The sequence below is a fragment of the Artibeus jamaicensis genome, unplaced genomic scaffold (genome assembly GCF_021234435.1).
Source record: "Artibeus jamaicensis isolate MK-2021 breed Jamaican fruit bat unplaced genomic scaffold, CSHL_Jam_final scaffold_916, whole genome shotgun sequence".
Classification (NCBI taxonomy): domain Eukaryota; kingdom Metazoa; phylum Chordata; class Mammalia; order Chiroptera; family Phyllostomidae; genus Artibeus; species Artibeus jamaicensis.
In genome coordinates this window covers 5,109,533-5,125,304 of record NW_026522059.1, presented here as the reverse complement: position 1 = coordinate 5,125,304, position 15,772 = coordinate 5,109,533, and the positions used below count along the sequence as shown (strand labels likewise).

The following is a 15,772-nucleotide window of genomic DNA, read 5'->3' as shown; positions in this document are numbered from 1 at the left end:
AAGTTGACCTGCAGGTGGCAGGCGCATGCCCGGCTCTAGGTCCTCCTGCCCTCCCAGGCCCGTGGCAAACAGAGGCATCCCGGAGACCGGCTGTGGGGTCCAGATTGAAGGACACCACAGCAGAAAGGGGCAGAGGGGCCTCCCAAGTGTTCAGAACCCCAGAGGGGCACGGCCAGGACCCAAGCAGTGCTGCTGGGTCGTGACCTCAGGCCTTCCTCTCCTGGAGAAGGACTGAGAGTGTGAGCGCGGGGCCTTCGCGCCGTCAACCACTGTAGCGCAGCAGTGAAATCCTGCTCGGACCCCCAAAGAGGTGCAGGCCGGTCGTCAGGGGTCACGTGCTAGGGGAAGTGAGCCCAAGTGGTGAAAGGAAAGACAGGTCTCCTTCACGGCTGTCTCTCCCTTCCCCTTCTCCCAGAAATCCCAACTACCCTCACGAGTTCTCGAGGAAAGCGCCTGAGTTTGCAGTCCCCTGGCCTGACTTTGTCCCTGGTGCCGACGGCGAGAACTACAAGGAGTTCAGTGCCCTGCTCCCCAATCGCCGGGGCCTGAAAAGGGCCGACTGCTCGTTCTGGTCCAAGTACATCAGGTCCCTGAAGGCACCTGCAGGTAGGGGAGCCTGGAGCAGGTGGGGCCAGCTGGAGGGCGGGCGGGTAGTGGATGTGCTGTGTGTTAACTGAGCATACGGAAGCCGCCAGCTCACTGGGGGACCATCAGCACGGCTGCCTCCCACGAGGAGCTCCCAGTCTGGGGCACCCCTCTTTGCCAGGGGCCTCCTGTGCTGATGGAGGCAGGAGGTGGGTGTGAGAAAGAGATAGGACACTGTGTGTTGGGGGGGGGGGCTGTGGGACAGCTGAGTGGGAGCCAGCCTGCTATATTGGTGTCAGGAGAGAAGGTAGGACCTTGAACCTCCTCGCTGCCCTGGAGAGCTGGGTCAAACGTCTTGGAGAGTGAGCTCTAGCCAGGGGAGGAGTGGGCATTCTACCCCTTCCTGTTGAAGTGGATTTCCTGTCGAAGAGAACTTCCTGTTGAAGAGGTGTTAAGGAGAGAAAAGGAACCGTAACAAGGCCACTGGGAGCATCAAGCTACAAGCAATGCCCTTAAGAATCTTCGAGAGGGAGGGGGGAAGGAGGGACCGAGCCCAGTGCCTGGCCTCCAGCTTCCTGGTGCTGGCGGGAAGTCTGCCCCAGAGCGAGGGCTGGCAAGTCTTCCCCGGGAGGGGTCCTGGGCTGAGTGTTTCACGATGGCAGTTTTTCACGCAGAGTGAAGCATTCGTCAGGGAAGTGACCCTGTTCAATGCCTTTTGGATGTTCAACCCTGCTTTTACCTTCTAAGACCCAGAGGCTGTCTGTCGATGCACCCAGGTCCCATCATAGCCTCTGCCTGTCCTTATGGCCAGGCTATCTGGAAACGCCCTCTGTAGGGCATCAGCAGGGAGTGCCCCTCAGAGGCTTCGGTCTCTTCGGGTCAAAGAGAGAGTGGTGAGGAAGGGAAGTCTGATCTGAACAGGACCAGCTTTGCTCCTCGTGTTTCAGATGAAGCCAAGGATGGGCTGGCCACACGCGGTGAAGAGGAGGGGCAGCCGGCCGGCTCTGGCCTGAGAGAAGACCTCCTGGACCTCCCAGCTCCAGGCTCCCAGAGCTACAGCAAGTGACCGGCCCCTGACGCCCCCACCCACCCCACCGACCCCCCACCAGCCTGCCACCCTTGGCACCTCCTTGTCTAAAACAGCCACTAGCTTTCAATAAAGTGTCTGCTTGCAGTCATACATCGGTGACTCTGATTTGCTCATTCAAGGCTACCCTTGAGAGATGCCACACTGTGTCCTAATAATCTTCCAGTCTTACCCCATCTTCCTGTGTTTTGAACCCTGGGCTGCTGTCTGCCGTTTCCTTCCAGCAAATGTTTCTGTAGCATCCTCTGTGCCGGGCACTGGGGAGGCAAGAGGCCCGCCCTCCAGAAGGAGAGGAGAGCAGGCAGACAGACGTGAGGGGGTCCATCGAGGGCAGGCCCAGAGTCCTGCCTGTGTGTTAGGAAGGGTTCTCTTGTGAAGGTTCTGGAAAGGAGGTAGAAGAGCCACTAGGATGGTGCAGTGTTCTAAGCAAGAGGTAACGAGCTGAACCGAGGCTCAGAAATGGGGGGCGAGTGTGTCTGAGAGAACCGTTTAGGAAGAAGAATTGATGGGACCTTACTGAATGTGAGGGGCACATGCAAGGAGATGGAATCAGGACCCCGGCTTTTGGTCAATTTGGGTTCCCAGATAAGCAGCTGATTCTATCACTCACCCACCTAAGGGACACACTTATGAAGGCAAATTTATTTATTGTCTGTCTGTCCGTCTCTCTCTCAATTACACATACACACAATGAACCCAAAGTGAAAGTGGGTAGAGCTGATTAACAGTCTCTGTTGTTTACATGGCACGTCAGAGATGAGTTTACATACATTGTCTCATTTGAGCACAGACCAAACTCAGGGACGCCTCACGTGGCTGGGACTGTCACCTCATTGTACAGACATGGAAGGTACTCCTGAAGGTCTAGGGTGTGTCTGAATTCACACAGCGAGGAGTTCAACCCAGGTTTTCCGACTTCTCTGTTTCCTTGCACTTCCTGGACTTCAAATTGGTCTGCAGCTAAGTTGTGTGCCCTTCGAAACCTCCTGACCTCTAGGTGACCTCTAACCTACATTATAGGCTCTGTCGGCTAGGACGAGAAACCCAGCACCCAGCTGCGTGCCTTAACCTACAGGTCCTCTCAGAGGTGAGTGGTCCTGGGATTGAGCAATGGCTCAGTCATGTCCTCAAGGGCCTGGGCTCCTCCCAACCTCCTCTCTGCCACCTTCGGCACACAGAGAACATTTCACTTCACTGACGCAATGTGGCTGCCACAGCTCCGGATATCACACCCCCTCCTGACAGCGTCCTGTGCTGGAGGTGAGTAGGGAAGGGTGCAAGACTTTCCCTTCAAGTTCTTCTTTCTTTTTGTGGAGGAAAATCTTCCCCGAAATTACTGGTAGAACTTCCTTTACATCTGTATTTGTGTCCCCACTTTAAGGGAATGGGTTTACCATGATTTGATTAGACCCTCATGGCTTAGTCAGCTGATAGGCAGAGTAGCTGGGATTGCCCTGGTGGGTCCCCTGTAACCACAAAGGTACTTGAGAGTAGAGAAAGGAGACAAGAGGGAGGAGCAGGAAGGTGAGAGCAGGGGAAGAACTTGGCCTAATGTTGCTGGTTTTGAAGACAGAGGGAGGGCCAGAGCCCAGGATTATGGGAAATCTCTAGAAGCTGAAAAAGACAAGGACATGAATTTCCCACTAAATTTTTTCCTCTAGAAAGAAGTTCACAGAGCTGACACCTTGATTGTAGCCACCTAGATTCATGTTGGATTTCTAACCTACAGAACCATCATCATCTAATCAGTTTGTGTTGTTATAAGCTCATTCGTGATTTGTTACAGGGGGCATCGAAAATGAATACAATGTTATACCTGTTCAGAGGTATATTTTATCCTGCCCTTGGACCACACCCCAGACATAGCTCATTATTTTCCTGATTAAAAAAGTCCACTCCAGCCCAGTGTCAAAACCCCGAATCCACCGTCACTAGCCCTGAAAGTGTGTCATTTGCTGGTTGGGCGGGTGGTGGGCTGAGTCTGGGGGTCCGGTTGGGGCAGCCTGCTCTGTGAGCCCTGTACGTACGGTCGAGCACAGGGTGCCACCTGCTATTTGTTCTCAGCCTGTGAAAAATGTGAGAAAAAACAACCCATTATTACATCCTGTTGTAGTAATGACGCCTACTTTGCAGAGTCGCCCTGCGGATGGAGGGTGCTCGGGTACGTGAACAGAAAACCATAAAGTGCTGTTCAGAAAGCCCTTATGGTTCACAGCCGGCTCAGCCCCTGTGGCATGCCAGCCCGTGAGAAGACAAGCGTGGGGAACAGGAGGGATCTGAAGGCCAGGCCACCATGGCCTCTGTGCTGGGACAATGCTAAGAACAGTACGGCTGCAGGGACAACATACAACAGAGTCAGACTGTGGGAGCAGGAGGACCCCTGGGCCCCTCCTGAAGAAGGGGCTGGGAACACGGCACACAGGGGTCCTCCCACCAGCCCGTCATCAGGGCTGCTTTCGGAACTCTAGGCTGTGTCCCCAGTCTGATGTTTCACTGAGGTTCCCTTGAAGCTCGTACCCCTTTCCAGATGGGATGGGCTAATGTGTGTGCGGTTGATATGGGCTGGTGTCTGGGCCCCAAGCGGCCCCGCCTCTGGCCATTCGGCCAAGTGTGGATTCTTTGTGCAGGGACGCTCTCACAACGTGAGTGCCGGTGACTCGGAGGAGAGTATGGTATTACAGCTGGGGACAGGGAAACAAAGGAGGGGCTGGAAGTAGAAGCAGCACCAAGAGAGAAAAAGTCAGAGAAAAGGGGGCATGGAGACAGGCTCAGGGGTAAGCCTGGGACAAGCTGCTGCTGCCCACTGCTCCCTGGGGGTGCAGGTCTCACGGGGACCCTCGGAGTTTAGGAGAAAGACAGCAGGGATACGAGGCATGGAAGAGGTCTCGGGATGGTCTTGACAGACATTTGTTATTTTTCCAGGTGTGTCTTTCAATATGTCGATTCACCAAAATGTGTGGATACGGGGGTCAGGATTACTTTCTGGTTAGTTTTGTTTTCAAAGAACGTCATCAAGAATGTCATTGAAAAGGAACCGGCACTGAGGCCGTTCTGTTCCCAGGACACTCTGGAAAGTGTAAACCATTCGCTTCTGAGTGTCCTTGGTCAAGGCAGATAGAACTGGGTGATTCAGTAAATGGCTGTAAGTGGCTCAAGTTGCTTGGCCTCGTTGATTCTTTGGTCTCAGTTTCCTTTATGCCACTTGTCCAGGCTCTTCCCTAGCTTCTCACTCTCGTGCCTCGAGGAGACAGCCTTGAAGGCGTGGCAAACCCCGATCCCCCTGCAAAGGGCAGAAGGGCAGAGGTCACCACCGAGTCAGGAGGTAAAAAGGGCAGCACCTCAATCAGAGTCACCTTCAGGTTCAGTCAAGCAGGAATTGAGAAATGAAGGGAAGATATTCTCGCCCTGAGTACAGTCATTGTTCTGAGTCATCTTCCTCCAAAGCTGGAAGCAGCTGGGGAGGCAGGAAGCTGAGTAAGGCCGGTCCCTCTCTCCGAGGGAAGTTGAGACGCAAGCCTGCAAGGTCCTCCTCCTGTCAAGCCCCCTCACAGAGGCAGCAGAGTACCAGGGGCTCAGGGACACCTTGGTCGCCACTGGAGCTGGGGCAGCAAGGACAGCTCCTCCCAGGCCACCCAAGGCCACCGGGCAGTAGTGCCGCGGCAGGTCTGAAGGCATGGAAGTCCCCTGAGAAGCTGGTGCGAAACAGATTTCTGTCCCCCAGATTTTGAGAATAAATGGGCTAAGATACAGCTCGGAAGTCTATATTTTCAAATTAACAAGACCTGTAGTTAAGGAATGACCCCCTGTGGTCCCCGGTCTGCCATCACCTCATTCTGCAGAAGCCACTTCCTTCAACAGTTTGCTCAGGTCACCCCGAGCTTCTGCACAGTCTGTTTCCTCTGTACCAACTTGTACCAACGATTTCCGGGTCCCTTAACCAGCCTCTCCCCATGCACCTCCAGAAGCTGGCGAACAGCATACTTCTTATTTCTTCCTTTGGCTACTTTTATCGTTTGAAAGAATACAGTTTTCTCATTCCATCAACTTCCTAGCTTGCTAGTTAAAACAATGAGTGTGTTTGCACCCTTACACCACTTCATTTTCCCTTCTTTGTTCCTCTTCTCTTCTCCCTTCCGCTTCTCCCTTCCCTTCCCTTTCTTTTTTTTCTTTTCTTTTCTTTTTTCTTTTCTTCTCTTTTCTTTTCTTTCTCCATCCATGCTCTTAGATTTTCTTTGTCCTTCCACCTCACCTAAACCTCCCAGGCTTTGCTCTGTAGGGTGATTCCAACCATTGAAAACCAGTGAACTTAAATACCACATTAAGACTTCATGTAAATTGTTCCCAGGCCAAGTGATGTGCTTGAAGTCGGCATCATATTCCCCTGGTTTGTGAGACACCCCTGGGGTCTTAAGGTCAGATAGATTGTCCTTTATTATAGTTCATCGGTTGCTTACAGTCATGATACATTTTAGACTTGGCCCAAGTCTGTTATGCTCCTTGTAGCCCTAACTCTAACCTCCTTCTCCTTCAATTTCTTCTCTCTCTCCTTCCCTCGATCTTTCCTCCCTCCCTTCTTTCCTTCCCTGCTGTCTTCTCCTTTCTCCTTCTTTCCTTTCCTTCTTTCTCCCATGAAGTCCGTGCTTATATCCTACGTTCAGGTAATGCCTGTATCTCTACATCACCCTTAGTGGGGCTCAGACAGGTTTGGGCATGACTGCCTTAAAGGCAGCAGAATAGATGACTTTTCTAGTCACACAGGAGTTGGAGTTCTGACTCAGCAGCTCCCCAGCTGACTCAGCACAGGCTCCTCCAGCAATCAGGGCACGCGTCCAGTTGAAAAACGTGGCCGTTCTTGGCCCTCCAAGTGCCGAGGGACGTTCCCACCAAACAGCAGAAGCGAATGTACTGCATGAGCTGACGCCGACAGACAGCGGTTAAGTGTTTTCGTTGCCACTCTGGAGTCCTGTTCGGCTCCTTCCCTGTCTGGCCAGGCCGTCTCCTCAGTGCTGAGGATGGAGAGCCAAACAGTGCTGCCGACTAGCTCCAAGGCTGGAGGGTGGCCGGTCACAAGGCAGTGGAATGCGGGTGACGACAGGGACAAGATAAAGCAGAAGTTTCAGGAACCAGAAGAGGGCACCCAAGTCAGAGCAGACAGCATTCTCCAGAAAGGTGACTCCAGGCTGAGGACAAAGGACAAAGAAAGGTGGGCCTGGCGTGGAAAGCTCAGGCACATGGGGGTGATGTTCCTTGACCCCCGAATGAGCAAAGACACAGCTTGTTCCTAGGCAGCGTGTCATGATCAGGAGCTGCCCTGCCCCCCCCCCCCACCCCCCAGCTTGCTCATCATTCCCTCATCTTCCCAGGATCCCTGGGACTCTGCCTGTCCTCCTCCCCACTGGCAGCTCTGTCCCCACCCACCTGGGACCTGGGTTCCAGCCCCAGAGCCAGACTGCAGAGTCTACACCAAAGCCTAGCACCTCGTCCTGACTGTGTCCATGTGAGTCATTGTTCTGGGCCATCCAAGGTCAGAAAGTGAGTAAGAGTCCCCATGGGAAACAGATAAGTGGGGCCACCCAGTGCACATGGGGCCATGACCAACACCTGGGCTTACCCCAAGCACTGCCTGGCCTGGGGCATGTCTGCTTGGGAAGGGGAGAAGGGCCCACGTTCGTCTGGGGCCTCAGCCGGTCCTTTTCTCAGGTGGCCCTGGGATCCTCTTTGCTTCCTTGTACTTTGTGGGGAGCTCCTTGGATGCCTCCCTGAAAGAGACCACCTTTCCCTCTCGCCCTCATCCAGCTGTTCCCAAACATCCTCGAGTCCCATCCTGTGCCAGGCCGGAGGTGGGGGCGATGAGAAAGGAGGGGCCCCCGGATCCTTCTTGAGAATAGATGACATCATCCATCTGACCGATGTGTTGGAACCAGCCGTGGAAGAGCTGGGGGAAGGATGTTCTGAGTAGAAGAAAGAGCAAACAGGGACACACTGTGTAAGGAGAAGCCACCCCCACCCCACCCTCCGTCAGCCAGTCCCACAGCAGAAAGAGGAACGAGGCCTTTCCCGTTGGGTGGCAAGTCAGTGTGGCCTCAGACACCAGTCTGGGCTCTGGACCGGTGTGGCCCCAGAGAGGGACAGCCCAGTGTGGATGCACCAAAGCTTGGCCTTGGGTTCTGTTTCTCCCTCCTCCCAGCACCCCCAGACTGTGCCCTTGGCCAGGTGCTCTGGCCTTCCTGGAGCTCGGTGCATTTAGCCATACACCAGGGAGAGGAAAGCAACTCCCCAGCACTGCAAGAAGGCAGTGCAGGCGGGGTCTCTAGGGCATCCCTGCCCTGTGTACCCTGGTGGGGGGAGCTTAGCCATGAGTCGGCAGAGGGTGCACCTGCCTTTGAACCCAGATTCTGCACCTTGCCAGCGCCAGTTCCTTAATGTCTCTGAGCACCTCCTGAGTTAGTAATGAAATCAGGCATCATGAGGAATAAATTAGCACCTGCCATGGGCCCATGAAATCATCTGTGCCCTGTACCTGCACAGGAGGCGGCGGTCATGATTAGGAATAGCGTTCGCGACTGCAGGTGAATTTCTCTTAGGATGCATGCTTTTTAATTTAGGTTTCTCTGCGTTTGTGCCACGGCCCTCCTCACTGTTCAGCAGGAGGTACTGAGCACCCAGTCGGTTCCTGGTTCTTTCTAAAACTCTCATCTGAATACTGAGGCCCACAGCTTGCTGCCCTTTGAAGGACTGTCTAGAAATTCACTGGTTCATCAGAAAGAGGAAGGAGTGCACCTGGACCCCCAAGAACATGTAAATTCGGCCAGAGGAGACTTCAGGGCTCAGCGCCCCTTTGTCACCACAGTCTTCCCCTGGCTTCTGCAGAATCCTGAGCCACCAGACCAGGGACTGCAGGCTATTCAGCTGTCCCTTCCAGCTGTCTCAGGAAACCCCCAGGTCCCTCCAGAAGGTCACAAACCCAGACAGCCTCACCTACTGGGGGGAGAGGGATGTCACCGCTATCAGTAGGGTGGGAGGTCCAGGCCTTGGTCCCAGGAGGTGCGGTATTGCCCTGTGTGGACTGGAGGTGTCCTGACCTGGATGGTCAGAGAGGACGCTATGCCATGTATCAGCTGGGTGACCTTGGGTAAGTTACAGAACCCCAGTGTTCCCATCTGTGCAGTGGGATGCCCTTGACCATTAGAGAACACGCATGAAGTATGCTCGACGTGCTGTAGATTCAACACTCAGTGTCCCTTTCTCCTTCTCCTCGGTCCTCTTAGGAGTAGAAGCGTTCCCATTTTATATTCCAAGCACTTAGTGAGTCCCCAGCACACAGTGGGTGTTCAGGGAGTGCTTTTTGAAAGAGAGGACAACTCAAGAGGTCCCCAGCTCAGAGTGTCTCTGCGAGGGAATTCTCACAGTGGGACAGAATTCGCAGTAGGGAGTGGCAGGCTGAGTAATGACCCACAAAGATACCCACGCCCTGATACCTGCACCTGTGGGTAGGTTGTTACATGATAAGAGGTACTTTGCCGATGTGATTAAGGCTTCATGGAGGAAGATTTCTGGATCATGCAGCTGGAGCCCAGAGTAATCATAAGGTCCCTGAGAGCAGAGAATTTTCTCCGGCTGGCGGCGGAAGTGGAGGGCATAGAGTCAAGGCTGAGCAGGACTCAGTGAGCTCCTGCTGCCTCCGAGATGGGGGGACCCCCAGCCGAGGATCGCACAGAGGCCTCTGGGACCAGCTGGCCACCCGCAAGGAGAGGGGAGCTCAGTCCTGCAGCCACAAGGAGCTAGGTCCTGCCAATGACCCGAAGGAGCCTGGAGGTGAAGTCCCTCTCGGAGCCCCTTGAGGAAGGCGGTCTTGACGGCACCTTGATTTTAGCCTGATGCCACCTGCGTCGGACTTCTGACCTGCAGACACGGAGGGAGAATACATTCGTGTCATTGTAAGCTGATTTGTTTTGCCAGCAATAGAAAATTGACGCAGAGCTTCCAGGTTATGAAAAAGTCAGAACCACCCAGCTCTTGACTAATAGGCGCTTTTAGCAAGTGTCTCAGAAGCGTGACCACCTCCACCAGTGGGGGTGTCTCCTGAAAGCCAGGCCCCGTGCCAGTGGCTCCCACACACCTCTCTCTCTTAAACGTCGGGCCTCCCTTCGAGATACCCCATTGTGTGGCTATCAAAGCCCGAGGCCCATTAGGCCTTGAACCCAGGCAGGGTAAATTAAGACCAAGACCTTTTGACTGGGAGACTGTGGGGGAATTTATTGGGTATATTTCATGCTCTAGGAACCTAGGAATGTTCCCAAGGAAGCCCAGGTCCGTCCCCCAGATCCTGGAAGCCCCATGTTGCAAGTTCCTCCCATTGCTGACACCCCCTCAGCACTGCATGATGCCTCACACCCACGGATGGGTCACGGGCGTGGGAGGGTGGGCGTAGGGAGCAGGGGAGGGGGGAGACCTTACTGGGGAGAGAGTGTGTTGCTGCTTCCACCTTGAACTTAGATATCTCAAGTAGGTCGTGCCCAGACACTTGGGGGTGAGCATCTTCCGTTGTGGCTTCACGGGCCACCAAGGTAGGAGCCGCCATTCTCCTCACTTCGTTTCTGGCTCACCGGGGGCTGAATCTGGGTCAAATGCAGGGGTGTCTGATGGTTCAGACAGAGACCCGGCAAACTCGGTCTGCTGGGCCAGAGGAAGCCCCCGAGTCTCAGTGACTCCTCTGCCAGATCCCTGGGGTGCCTGGGGAGAAGGGACCCCCCTGAAGGTGTATTTCCGAGTCCATCCCCAGGTGTAACATAAGATACCCGTCCTGACCGCATAGTGATTTGTGCCGCCCGGCACTGATGGGACAGTGAGTTGGAGGGTTCAGTGTGAGTTGCTGGAGTGTCCAGAAACATCCGGAAGGAGAAGCTGTGGTGAGACGTAGAGGCGGGAGGACTGCTTGTCACGCAGTGAGAAGTGTCCCGGTCTGGCCGAGCCAGAGCAGATCTCATTCATCCTCACACGGGGTCAGGGGGTGAGCGCTTATCTCACCCAAATGCAGAGGAGGAAGAAATGCTGCCCAAGGCCACACCCGTGGGAGGGGTTTGGACCTGGAACTCGACACTGGGCCTGGAGCCCCGAGCGTCCGTCCCCATGCCTCCGGGTGATGGAGGAGGAGGGGACTTCCAACCAGACTCTGTGAAGGTGGGTTGGTATTCATCACTCGGGGTCCCAGAGGGCCCATCATGGGGCCGTGTGAGGGGTCGGCACGCTGGGGATGCGGGAGAATAGTCAGAACTGACCTTAACAATCTCCAGCAAAGTCCAGTAAACACAGTGTGATGTGAACTCTCTCAGTGGTTGAGTGGCAGGCGGTCAGCAGGCTGGGCGGGACTGGGGGCCTGCGAATTCCAGCCCCGAGGAGGGTGGTGCAGGCCTGTCCTCTCGTGCCCACAGGCCCCGCCAGCTGCTCCGTCGCAGCCCTAGAACTTCTTGGGCTGTAGGGGCACATCCCTGTGGACCTAGTCCAGATGAGACAGCTCCCTGGGCAAGGGACAAGGGGGCCCCAGGGATGCCCCCACCCAGTGACTTCACTGGCCACAGAGCCATCCAGCCAGACAGCAGGTGACATCATAACCACAGCCACAGGCTGGCCTGCCGGGTGACATCACAGGCTCCAAACAGCTCCCACACGTGTTGGCAGTCAGGGTGAGCCGGGTCGCCATCGGCTCCAGCCACGGCTGTGCCTCTGACATCCATCTCTCCCCAGTTCTTCCCGGCCCCTTCTCAGACCGGCAGGTAACTCACGGCCTGGGTCACAGAGGCGTAAAGAGCAGGGCAGCGAGAAGCAGAGAAATGAAATCACCCGAACCCTAATGCCCAGAGAGTCAGCGACATCTGGAGTCTCTTCTTTCATCTATCTTTAGAAAAATACTCCTATAGCATAGAGTTTTTTGTGCATTCGAACAAAAGGCCCCCATGCTTCATACGATTTTGTAGCCTACCTTTGGGAAAACTTTAAAATCAAACATGGACATTTACTCTGCCATTACTTGCTCTTCTGAGTAATTTGTAGTCGCAGTTTGTTACAGCGGAAGAGTCCGGCACTGGTGCCGGTAGCAGCATCATCACTGTGGCCCCGAGTCTGGTGCCAGCGCTCGTGTTGCTCTGGTGTCGCTCTAGCGCCGAATCTTGCGGCCTTGGAGGGCAGTCACTCTGCCGTCTCGAATAAAGATCGTCCAGCTTAAGCTTGGAGAACGCCACACAATCCCACGGGGTGGGCAGAGTTCACACCCTGTCACGGCTGTCCGTGTCTTCTCTGATGTCCGGGCAGATCCCTGTTTGTTTGGTTGATCACACAAAATGCAGGCCACCTGCCAAGGTGTTGGTTGATCACACCTTGGTAGGTGGCCTGCATTTATAGGCATTTGATGGAAACAATGTCTGTGCTTTCTCCCTGACCACGTTATCACTACAGGCCTAGCGCCCAGAGCCCGATGACAGTCGCACGTCCAGGGCACCCGGGCACAGTCTTACAGCGCCTCCTCGGCTGGGTGCTCCTCAGTCCCATTTTCAAATTCTCCCCGAGGACCGAGGAGAGCACCACCCCGGGTGGCATCCCCTAGCACCGTGGTCCTGTGCAATGTCAGAGCTCGAGGGGACATTTGGGATCAGCCTGTCCCTCTCTGCCATTTTCTAGGTAGAAACTGAGGCTTGGAGAGAGGAGGGGACCCCAACAGTGGCCAGGCCACCAGACAGCAGGGCCTCCTGGCAGACCTGGCAGGGACACTGGGGATGATGTAACCTGGGCCCAGCAAGTGGTTTGACACAGGGTCCCTCAGTGGCCGTGTGGAGTCCAGGTTCCTACTTCCGGCCTCTTTTCTGTAAACACTGCCTTCTCGAGAGTGCCCCCAGGGTATTAGTGTTCGTAACTCGTCGGATCTGGCGAGCAGGCCCGATCACAGTGTTACCTGCATTTTACAGGTGGGAAATCCCAGGCTCAAGGAGGGCGAGTGAGTTGTCTGATGTCACAGAACTGTCCCCTGGGGCCTCCTGGGCGTCACCATTGGACCCCTGTCCTAGGGTGTTACCATCACGTGACCTCCTCCGACCCACGGCCACGCCGTATTTCACAGGGCGGCAGGGAAACGGACCTGCTTCCCCAGAAGCGGAGTCTGGTCGGAACCTTCTGTGTAGCCGAGGGGGCTGGGGGCAGACACGGCTCTTCACTCCAGCAGTGTTCTCAGGGCCTTCGCCTGTCCCCGCGGAGCATATAGGTCACCTAGAAAGAGGTGCTCTCCTCTGGGGCAGCCCCTGTAGGTTCCTGGCTTGGGGACAGACCCGGCGGATGTCGGCCACTATGCTGTCCCTAACAGGAACCGAACCTGCTCTGTTGTGTGGGACGCGCCTTCCGGGGCCTGACCCAGCAGGCCCACCTGTGCCTGCGCACCTCGGTTCTCGTCTGGCGACCGCAGGGCCCTACCGCTCTGACTGTGCACACACGTGTGGAAGTCAGGTTTCCTCCCCAGGTCTCTGCCCACGTCTTAAAGATGAAGAATTTCTCCCGGCCTCGCCTCCCGCGCCTCCGCCCAGCTGCGGAAATGGGAGGAGGCAGCGGGAACATCGGCTGCTAGACGTCCGCAGCCAGGCCTTGCTGCCGAGGCCTCGGTCTCTTCCGTTGCAGGCAGTGAGCTTGGGGGTGTCAGGAAGAACGTGGTGCAGAAATGCTTGTTACTGGGCAGCCCCAGCCTCAGGATCAAGAAATGCCGGCCTTCACTCAAGCTGCCCCCTCTGCCCGAGCCCTCTCCTCTCTTCTCCCCGGCCAGCTCCTTGTCACTTCTTCCTGTCCTCCTTCCTGTGAAGCCTGTCTTGGCCTCTCTAGGCGGCTAGGAACCCTCTACTCGCCAGAATGTCTACCCCCCAGAATGTCACCAGGTCACCGTTTGCAGTGCTGACCTATAATCAGTCACTTGCCTGTCTCGTTCTCTGGAGGGTGAGGGAGTAGTTCAAGGGCGAGGAGTGTGTCTGGCTGGCTCCCGTGACTCACAGCCTGTGCAGACGACCTTCTGTACCCAAACTCCCGTTCTCTTGTGGTTGCCTTTCCTTTCATGAGAATAAACAGCTGTCTCCCCTCCCACCTCGGGAAGCCCACTGCCCACTCTGTGAACTCCAGGGAACAGCGAGATGTCGGCACGTGGCCAAGAGAACCCACTCTCCGTGGCCCAGACAGCGAGCCTGGGGCTGGGAGCCCTCTCCTCCTGGCTACAGGGGCAGCGCCCAGGCTGAGCCGCCCCCTAGACTGGGTCCTGCAGCCACGGCAGCTGGGACTGCAACTTCCTGTGGTCCTCTGAGCACTGGCAGCTGGTTTCCCAGACAGTGGCTCTGAGCACGGGCACCCAGACACAGACCTGCCAGCCCTTGGCAGCCTGTGCAGTCCCCCACTGGGAGGTGCAGTGCCCCTGTCCTTGGGCAGGCCCACCCACCCGTGGCCCCCTGCCTCTCTGTGTGGTGATGGGAGGTTTCCCTTCAGCAAGAAAACCGGTTCTACACCCATGACCTTGTGGCATTCATCTCCAACCCTGACGCCTGGACACCAGCAACGCCCTGGCAATGGCCCCACGTATGTAACAGGGAGGGTCCCCACGTGCGCCCTTCTCATGCCCTCTCCCCTCCAGAGTGTGACCTCTGAATCCAGCCACCTCACCCCACCTCGCCCCTGTCCCTGGTGCCTTCTCCCGTAAGGGCCTGGCCCACTGTCCACGTCCACCCTCGCTCTTCATTGCTCCAGCCCCGCTGCTGGTGCAGCGGGCTCGTCTGCAGGGTGGGTAGGAGCCACGGCCCACCGAGGGCTGGAGACAACTCAGCCCGGGACACTAGGCCTTTGATTTCTCAGCCGTCCCACCACGGGGCACCTTGCTTTTTCCACCCTCTGCCCAGGCCCAGCCTCCCACATGCTATTCTAGAGAGAATTCTTCCCTTCTCCCCCTCTCCTCCCCTCTCCAGACCCTGGCCTCTCTCTCTCCCTGCCCATCAGAAGAACATCTGGAATTCCGACTCCATTATCAAGTAAGTCCTCTGTATCTACAGCCAGTCCATGTTTCTGTCCTGAGTAGGGTGGGGGAGCCAAGTTTGTTTTCCTTAATCCGAAAGGCTCCCTACGGCATTTTCATGAACCAGAAGCCAGCCACCCACCGTCTCTAGCTACCCCGTCTCTCCCATCTTTTCTGTTGTTAGTTCCATCAAGACATTCCCAAGACATTCCAGAGACTTTGCAGCTATGGGAGTCCCTTAGCCTGAGGCTTTGCAGCTATGGGAGTCCCTTAGCCTACACTCCGGCGGGTTCACCCCCCCCCCCCCGCCCTGCTACACTGATCATGCAAGGTGTCAGGTCCTGGGGGGCCCCCTGGTCATGCGCTGTGTGACTTCTTCCTTTTACACATGCCCGGTGCAAGTGAGTAAACCCTGTCTCGCTATGTGTGCGGGGCGAGGGGTGTATTAATCAGTTGGGGGTGGAAGTTGTGTGTGTGCGCATGTGAACACAGGGTACTGGGGCTGGAGGCAACTCGCGGTGCTAATATACGCTAGAGCTGGAGATCGGGTGGGGTCTGGGGCAGCGGGAAATCTGTATATGATCTGAGGTTTCTCAGGCTGCCTTTGGCCAAGCGTCTTCCTCTGCAGCTCAGAAGCAGCCCATATGGCCGGGCGGAAAACACCACTGTCAGCAGCCAGCCCCTGACTCATTCTGAAAGCCTGCAGGCCTGCCACGGACAAGCCTCATGCCCCCGTCAGCTCAGCCCTGCCTTCAGGGTGGGCCTCTGAGGACCCAGGTTCCTTCCCGACAGCTCAGAGGTGCCACGGAAACCCCTCACCACACCCATCGCCTTGGCTCTCTCCTCCTGCGGCTGCTGTACCCAGAACACAGCTCGCTCTGCCATTTCTGTGCTAAGTGCCCCCACTTGGCCTGGAGGTCCTGGAGCATCTCGAAAACCCCACAGGTCCTAGTGGCCATATTCGCTCTGCCATCTCTTTCTGTCCCTCCAGCTGGCATGCTGAGGATGGGGATTGGATGTCTGGATTATGTCCTCTCATTGTCCCCTAATGACACCCATCAGGTGTAAATACTCTT

The 15,772-nt window shown here is 56.0% G+C and overlaps 1 protein-coding gene across 1 annotated transcript in view; it reads left to right on the top strand.

Moving 5' to 3' along the window:
- Positions 1 to 1,723, top strand: part of TG (thyroglobulin) — a 200,039-nt gene extending 198,316 nt beyond the window's left edge. Inside the window, exons 47-48 of the mRNA XM_037166661.2 lie at positions 416 to 606; positions 1,533 to 1,723. Of these exons, the coding sequence (XP_037022556.2) occupies positions 416 to 606; positions 1,533 to 1,651 (310 nt within the window). The 3' untranslated portion in view covers positions 1,652 to 1,723. The remainder of the gene's footprint in view (positions 1 to 415; positions 607 to 1,532) is intronic.
- The last annotated feature ends 14,049 nt before the right edge of the window (positions 1,724 to 15,772 follow it).